The 8,150-nt window shown below is 47.5% G+C and overlaps 1 protein-coding gene across 4 annotated transcripts; it reads right to left on the bottom strand.

Moving 5' to 3' along the window:
- Nucleotides 1-729: 729 nt before the first annotated feature.
- Nucleotides 730-7,949, bottom strand: PDP2 (pyruvate dehydrogenase phosphatase catalytic subunit 2). Of its 4 annotated transcripts, none has more exons than XM_040498247.1 (2): nt 7,817-7,949; nt 730-5,688 (listed from the first exon to the last, which is right to left on the bottom strand). In XM_040498247.1, the coding sequence occupies exon 2, from the start codon at nt 5,632-5,634 to the stop codon at nt 4,042-4,044; it is 1,593 nt and encodes a 530-aa protein (XP_040354181.1). In that variant the 5' UTR covers nt 5,635-5,688; nt 7,817-7,949; the 3' UTR covers nt 730-4,041. The 4 variants fall into 4 exon arrangements, with proteins under 4 accessions (XP_040354181.1, XP_040354183.1, XP_040354182.1 ...); XM_040498249.1 differs by lacking the exon at nt 7,817-7,949 and adding an exon at nt 7,679-7,804; XM_040498248.1 differs by lacking the exon at nt 7,817-7,949 and adding an exon at nt 7,532-7,654.
- Nucleotides 7,950-8,150: the final 201 nt, after the last annotated feature.

Genomic DNA, 8,150 nt, shown 5'->3' with positions numbered 1-8,150 from the left:
GGCCAGTATAGGGACAAGTGGATGGTCTGTGGACTCAGTTCAAATCCTGGCCCTACCATGATGTCAGGGGCAAGTTTTTCAGTCTCTGGGCTTGTTTTATGTCATTAAAAAGAGGGAAATAGCTCTTCCTGTTATCCTCATCAAACCTCAGACATCTCCTTTTCCACTTTTCCCTCCCTCAAATCTGCTCTTCTTCAAGTCCACCCTAAAGTGTTAATAACTTAATAGTTGGATTGCATTTTAAGAAGCACCCATAGAGGCCGTCCTTAGGAACTTTATCTCTCCAGCAGCAGGGAGATACAGCTCAGGTGCGGCGGCGGGGGCGGGGGAGGGTGGTGGGAAGAGGTGGAGAGGGTCTCCAACACTATGGAAGTAGCTGTCTGGAACGTTTCCCCAAAGCTGGCTCTGCATTTAACAAAAGCTGGTTTCACAAGCTCAATTAAATATGAAATCCCAGCAGGCCTTGGCACTGAGTGTGGGGAGACCCTTAGAACAAAAGCCTTAATTTCCTTTTCCTTCATTTCAGGTGCTCACACACATAGTTAACACTCAATGAGCACTTTCTGTGTGGTCAGCAGCCGTCACAAATTTGCAGAGAAGACCTCTCCTTTGGCAGGGTGGATTCTTACAGACTAAAATCTTCCATGGCCAGATAAAGGTGGTGAAACAAGGGCTGGTGTAATCTAGTACCCTACAGACCTAAAGAAATTAATATCAAACCAAAAGAAACCAAATTTCATTTTGCCTTTTATTTACGAGTTTCATTTAAATATCTCTAATAGTCAGAAAATCAATGTCAAATAAGATCATGGGAGTACAGCTTAAAATACAAATGTCAGTAAATATTAAAGAACATGGTTAGTAATGTGTCCAAGTAAATGCTTGACAACAAATTATTTTCCAGGAAGCAAGTTCAACATCAGGTGCCCAAAGTATAAGGGACGGAGCTCCAGGCTGCTCCGGAAATGGTTGCACAGCAGTCCTTTCCCCCTCGGCGATGCACGAGGCTGCTTGCATGACAGCTGTACCACCAGGCTTTAGACCCCAGATCCAAACCTACTTGGGCTTTTTCCACCAGGGGAAGGAGTCATGTTCAGAGACAAATGCACCACTTTAAGATGAAACTAGGATGGCTCAGTTCCAAGATACTCTGGTTTAATCTGGGAAGTCAAGGCCTCCCAAGAACTATCAAATGAAGATAGGTTACCAGGGACCGATGGACAAAAGAGTCAAGCCAGATTCATTCTGAACACATGTTCTTATTCCATACAATCCATTATTTTCTTCTTTAACTGACTCAAGTTCAAGCTGTTTATATTTCTCTTATGCCTAAAAGGGTGCCAGCTCAGTTGTGTTTAGCCTGAACTTTTACCCAGTGTGCCCAATACTAAAGACCTTTTAGGCCAATCATACTTCTGGAAAATTGTGTTTATATATTAACATACCTCAAAGTTCACATTTTCATTATAACACATTAGCTTTTTTTAATATATAACAAATTAGCTTTAATGTTACAAATAATATTTCAGAAAACCCAATCTAAGTAACTTGACTGAGGCTACTAACCCGCATTTGAAACGAATACCATCTTCTCAACCATTTTGACCAATTCCCAGTTAGCGGAGCTGTGATATTTATACATAAAACAATATCTAAATTATGCCAATATTACAAAGTTTCTTACCTAAAATTATATGCAATTTAAAGAACCAAAGCATACTTTATTCAAGGTATATCCAAAATATTAAATGTTCGATCTTATTTTTTAGTTGATTTTAGATGTCTCAATATGGAAATCTTTACTAAAAGGAATAATAAATGCTTTAGAAGACTGACAAGTACCACCAACCCCCTCTCAAATTCCAGTGTCCTCTGGCAATAGCCCAGGTCTCAGAGAGGCCACAGACACCAAAATTGTGGTCAAGGAGACAGACATGCTGGGGGTTAACCAGGAGACTCTCCTTGGAGCATTCATGGAAAGAGCTGACAGAGTTCACAGTAGAAAAAGGCAGACAATAAACTGGCCTTTCTTCCATCTCGATATACTACAATTAGAAAGCGGGAAATATATTAGGCAGAGAAAAAACACAGATAAGCTTGGAGAAGCAGGTGGGAAGTCTGTATTCTCTCAGCTGTCCCGCAAGTTACTGAGTCAGACGCATTTTATGGCCTTTGCTAGGCTCCAAAACGGGATTCATACACTCTGTAATCCCCGTAAATGCTCTGACGGTGTGCCAGGGTTTAGCTGACATAAAGAACAAAGGATGGCAGACAAGCAGTCTTCAACTTTAGCAACAAACCTTCACGAGAGCACAATGGCAGTCATTCACGTTTTATTTCTCAGTTATGATCCAGGAGGTCAAAAGGAACACTAATGATTTCAGAATAAAAGGACCAAGGCTTAAGCACTGACTGGAGCTGAAGCCCAATCACTGAACAGCTGCACTGGAAAACAGATAGGGAAATGTCCCCGAGTTAAAAGCACTCCAACACTTGAATGAGTATCACCGGGATGTGAAAAGTCAAACTTTCTTTTTTCTTTCAGTGGATGGTACAAGGTGGAAGAGGAGGAGAGGGGTCAACTAACGTAGTGCAGGAAGACAGAACTGTCAGCTTTGTAGGATTATATTTGTGTTTCCATTTAGGGACACATTTCCTGTTGTGTAAATGCCGCAGCATTTCATGAGAACACGACATTCTTTCCCCCAAAAAGGATCCACATGGTTTAATTTGAAATAAACACAAAGACTGTGCTGCCCACAGAAGCCATTACAGGTTGCAGTTTTATTTTTGCCCCAACTCCTATACTAAATATGGTCTGGCTCCTGAGGAGAAGCCATGGCGGTTTATCCCACAGTCTTAGGGCAAGCATCCCGTCTGACAAATCTCACTCCTTCTTCCCCACTGCCTCTCAGGACATAGACAGGCAGCCCTGGTTAGTGACTTCTCAAGCTCTTCATGTTTTCACCTGTCCAGATTTGGGCTGAATCTTAGGTCCATAATCCACTGCATAAGCCAGTCCTGCCTGCACATCTGTCACAACTACCATATTACACGATCGCATTTTCTCCTCCCCTATAACCATTTGAAGAGGGAGCCTTCTTTCCGGACAATATTGCGTGCATATAGTCAGTAGCAGTAGAGTGAGGGAGTTTGGCAGAGCAGAGGTAGGAATATTAGGTGGAATGAACAGAAGAACGTTTGAGAGGTATAATCAGAAAGGCTAAGTGCTATAAATAGCCCCACAGAGGCTAAGCCCTGGAGCATATTTTATTAATGCCGGGAAGGCGAGGAGTTAAGGCTTAGATAGAAGTTACCTCCTAGTGTGGCTCAAGGTTCAAGGGGTGGGACACAGTGGAAGGTATCACAAGTGGCACGAGTCAATTCATCAGCTGGTCCAGAGGCCTCGCCCCTCTCACTCTCGGCTGAAAACCAAGACAAATCATTCCAAGCATGCTTACAGCAGGCCTGTTTGCAAGTTTGAGGACTGTTTTAACATAAACAAAAACACACCAGGATGCAGCATCACAAAATGTTTTCACAAGTATAATCACACAAAAAAGTTAGAATATTGCATAGAAAAGAGTATTCTCTGTAAACCTAGGTCTTAGTAATTTAAAAATAAGTCCGCGATTGTAAATTGAGGAAAACTACCAAGTTTGCAGATTCTGCACATCAGGAAATCCTGAAGTTCTTCAGAGTCTTAGGACGATGATTACATTTACCCTTGGAAGGCTCAGGCTGATGATGGCTTAACGACAACAGCGTCTTTATAAAAGGACTTTGGCTATGGGCCCAAGCCAATTCTATGGTCTCAATGCTCTGCCCTCTCTATGCAGAAGCGGTGACCAAAACACACTGTGGCATGAAATCACTGCTACCGTTTTTAAACCGAGCCTGGCTTTTCCTCCTGTCAGTCTATTATTAAGCCCAGCAACCTCGGCCTGCCTTTTTAACAGTAAGGTCTGAATAGCCAGTTTAAGAGTAAGTGAAAATGTCTTAGAAAAGCATTTAAGTTAACCTTGGCAATACCGGACACTCTTAACCCCCTTTGTAATATGCGTCAATTGAGTCTGAGTTAAAATACACCACGGTGACAGTGATGTCATCCCTGTACATCCTCGCCAAGTCCTCTGGCAAAGTCAGCATCGCTGTTAGCCGCTCCGGTTCCATCTCCCCATACTCATTGCTCCCTATGGCGTGTCTGATCAGACGCGTGGCTGCATTTTGGTCGGCCGCGCGCAGCACCTGGGCTCTCCTCTGCTGCAGCAGGCTCTGCATGAGTCCTAGGTTGGCGGGTCTCTGGGCCAGGTCCGGCTTGTGCCGACTTGCTTCTGCCAGGTGCTCCACCACCAGCCTCACCACATCCTCATTGTCCAGCACGTCCCACAGGCCATCTGAGGCCAACACAAGGAACTTATCCTGGGGCCTCAGCCGGTGGTAGGTGACCTCAGGCTCAGCAGTCAGGTAGGGTGGAGTGTGGTAGTGTGGGGGGGTGAACTGGTAAATGTTGAGGGCCTCGGTGTCAAAGCCCCTCTCCAGGACACTGCGCTGCAGCTCTTTACTCCACTTCAGCTGGACATCCCCGAAGGCCCTGCAGGGCATGAGCACGCCCAGCAGCCTGTTGTCCACAATGACTGTCCTGTCCTCTGATTCAGGGTGCTCCCTCTTTAGCCGTGACAGCTCAGCTTGGTTCCAGGCATTGTGGTCGCGTGTGAGGGGCAGACAAGACCACATGCCATTGTCCTCCTGGACCCCAAGGATGGCCCGACAGTCACCAGCGTTTGCCACATGCAAGTGAACTCCATCAACATGGGCCATGCAAGCTGTAGCCCCAGAGAAGGCCACCTGGAGTGAAAGGTTCCTCGTCATCTCATCTTCCAGGGGGGCCTGGACTTCCAGCGAGATGTCAGAATCCAGTCTCTGGAAGGAATACATTAATGCTTCCTTAATGTTGAGTCCCATTTCCATGTGCAGGTCAAGCAGTTCCTGCCAGTAGACACGGAGGTGATCAAGGTGCACTGACGTGACATCCTTGTAGATACTGTCCCCTGGGTGCTTGAGCCATTGCAGGATGGGCATCAGGGGCTTCATGCTTTCCATGGCTCCCTCCATCCGCTCCAGGGTCTGCTGGGACATCAGCGACACCGCCACATAGTAGAAGAGCCTCTCGCTCACTGCTTGAGCACATGCATGGCCACCATGTCCATCGAAGATGCCAAACATCAGCCCGCTGGTCTGCAGGCAGGAAGCCACACCTCGCCGGTCTTCCACTGGGGAATTGGCGGCCAGTTGGTTGCTCTCAAACCGTAACACTGAATTTGGGGCTCCACTGACGAGGTCGAGGATCTTGTGAGCCGACTCACCGGCTCGCAGCACTTCATTCACCTGCTCAGGGCTGAGTTGCAAGTGGAAGTCGTCTTCCTCTGTTGATGTGTGTCGGTAGGCTTTCTGCAAGGCAAAGCCACTGCACGGGGCACTGCTCTTCAGGGTGCCTGGTCCCTGGGAAAAGAGTCTCCATCTTGATTTATTTCTATTTGAGGCACACCTTGAATACAAACGTCTGCCCCCTTGTAACGTGGCAATGCTGTTCCTTGCAGAATTTAAGATCCAGAAGGGCAAAGTACTTGACATTATGCAGCAATACCGGCAAATGTGTTCCTTCCGCAAAAGGGGCTTTCTTTAAACCTGAAAATTAAAGAGTTGAAGAAAATTCAAATTTAAGTTCTTAAAAACAGACTTCTGAAAACATTTATTTTGCTACTATTCTGAACAAAAGTGTTTTAAGATAAACCTTAAAAGAGTTGGGTGGTTCTGTGGGTTAAGTGACCGGCTTCGGCTTAGGTCGTGATCTTATGGTTCCTGACCCCGAATTCCTGATTTCGGGTTCTCTGCTGTCAATGAGGAGCCTGCTTTGGATCCTTCATCCCCCCGCTCTCTTTCTGCCCCTCCCCTGCTTGTGCTTTCTCTCTCTTTGAGCTCGCTCTCTCAAAAAAAAAAAAATTTTTTTTTAAATAGTCAAACAGTTAACTAAATTCAAAATACTTAAGCAAGTCTCCCTACCTCCCATTACAACGCATAAATAACATTTCAGAAAATGAGAAAAACGGGATTTTTATATGCTCTCCATTCATACAGAGCCACTGAAGGCTTCCCCACAGAACTCACTCATTGCTCACAGCCGACCCAGGGGCCCCTTTATATTTTCCTTCCCAAATCTTTCCCTTGCCAGAGCCCAGTGTCTAGCTCCCATGTTCGCTTTCCCCAACAGACTGTAAGTGTTTATTTAAATATCTATCTGCTTCTCCACTAGTCTATACGCTCCATGAATTCAGGAACCCTTACTCACTGGTGGCTCTCCAGCCCCATACGACATGCAATAGGTCCTCAAATACTGGCTAGACGCAGCATTTCCAAAGGCCCAATAGCACACCAGGTGTGACACCAGCTGTCTAACATCAGACACACTGCTTCACTTGCCTGAGCTCCAGCGGTCTGTCAGGGGGATGGGAATACCCGTCTTATAAGGTTTTGTGAGGATTCAATGAAATATGACCCTTCTGCTCCAAAAAGGTAGTTATACTTTTATCATTAAGTGACTCCTCTGGTCACTCTGTATACATTTTTATACAACTGAAACCACAACTTACAATCTGTTTTTTTTTTTTTTTTCTTTTAAGCATTTTATTCATGATAAAGACATTTCAGGGATGTGTACTACCCTATTTTGGCATAAACAATCTCAATTTCCTTAACTGTTCTCTATTGTTGTAGATTTAGAAGTCGTTTCTACTGGCTATGGATAAAACACCAAATTGCACTGCCTTATGCACCAACCTTTTCCCTACTTAGGTTTTAATCTACTTATTTCCCAAAGGAGGAATCAGTAGGTCAGAGGGTGTAGACTCATAATGCCAAACTGATCTCCAAAACGTTCACATCTGCCTCCACAAGGACATGAAGGGAACAGTTTCCTACCACCTTCAACAGACGCTGAGGATACCTCCTCTTAGACAAAAAGCAAAGCAAAACAAACAAACAAACAAACAAACAAACCTGCTCTATTTTCTATTTTCCCGGGTGACCTAAGAGGAGCGTTTCCCACGTGTTTTCGGATTTCGTTCAGGAGACCTGCCCTCTGCCAGTTTGTCTGTTGTGGCACTAGGAACTCTCAGAACTGAGGACCGTGCTCCTCCCCGCCAGCCCACCCCGCTGAACTTGGGGCAGGAGCGGTAGGTCAACGCCCACAGAGGCCGCCTGGCACCTCCCACCCTCCAGGGCCCTGCAGAGAAATCAGGGAGCAGTGCCGGACACAAGTTGGTCCGCCGCAGCCGGGACCCAAACAATTTCGCGTCCCTGAAGAAAACACAGGTCCCAAGTTCAAGTCTCTGCCCCACAGCCTCATAGATAAGAGTGCGGTCTCGGGAGTCTATCAAGCCCGATCGCGCCCATACCCCGGCGCGGCCACATCCCTGAGCTCCAGCTTCCCAGCCTGTAAAATAGGGAAATTCAGTCGAGGCGCCGAACTCACAGGGGTGCTCCAAGGGCTAACGCAGCTAGTGCGTGTGCCGGGGTCCGAAGCCAAGGGTCCTTGGCGAGTCCGAGAGCCCACGTGGCGCGTGCGCGCGGTGGGGTGACCGTGACTGCGGGCCCGCCCCCTCACCTCATTTCACCTCACCTCCGCTTTCCACCTCATCATCTGAACCGATTCTGACGGCCGCAGAGGGCTGGGCTCCGGGGACGCCCGGCGGGGCTGGAGGGGTCCCCATCCTGTGATCGCTCCCTTCCCTACCTCGGACCCTCGCTCCCCACTCACCAGCTTGCGCCACTGCCACCGGGTCCGTCCCGTCAGTTCCACGCCTGCGCACAGTGCTGCGGCTGCCGCCACTCCCGCCTCACCTCCTTGAAGCGTCCCCTAGTGCAGATCCAGATGGAGAAGGAAGCATCCTCTCTCCAGCTCTTATTGGTTCACCTGCGGAGGCGGGCCTTTGACGGACAGAAGAATTACCCAATGGCTGAGGAGGGCGACGGGGCAGGCAGGGCGGGAGGAGCTAAATCCAGTTCCTCCCCACCCATCCGCACCCTTCTGGGCTCCGACCGTGGGTGAGCAGAGTTCCCGGCTACGCGACCAGGCAATCAGGGACCGAGCT

The sequence above is a fragment of the Herpailurus yagouaroundi genome, unplaced genomic scaffold, assembly GCF_014898765.1.
Source record: "Herpailurus yagouaroundi ecotype Mexico unplaced genomic scaffold, PumYag 190, whole genome shotgun sequence".
Lineage (NCBI taxonomy): Eukaryota > Metazoa > Chordata > Mammalia > Carnivora > Felidae > Herpailurus > Herpailurus yagouaroundi.
The sequence above is the reverse complement of the archived record's forward strand: the minus strand, read 5'-3'. Positions and strand labels throughout refer to the sequence as shown.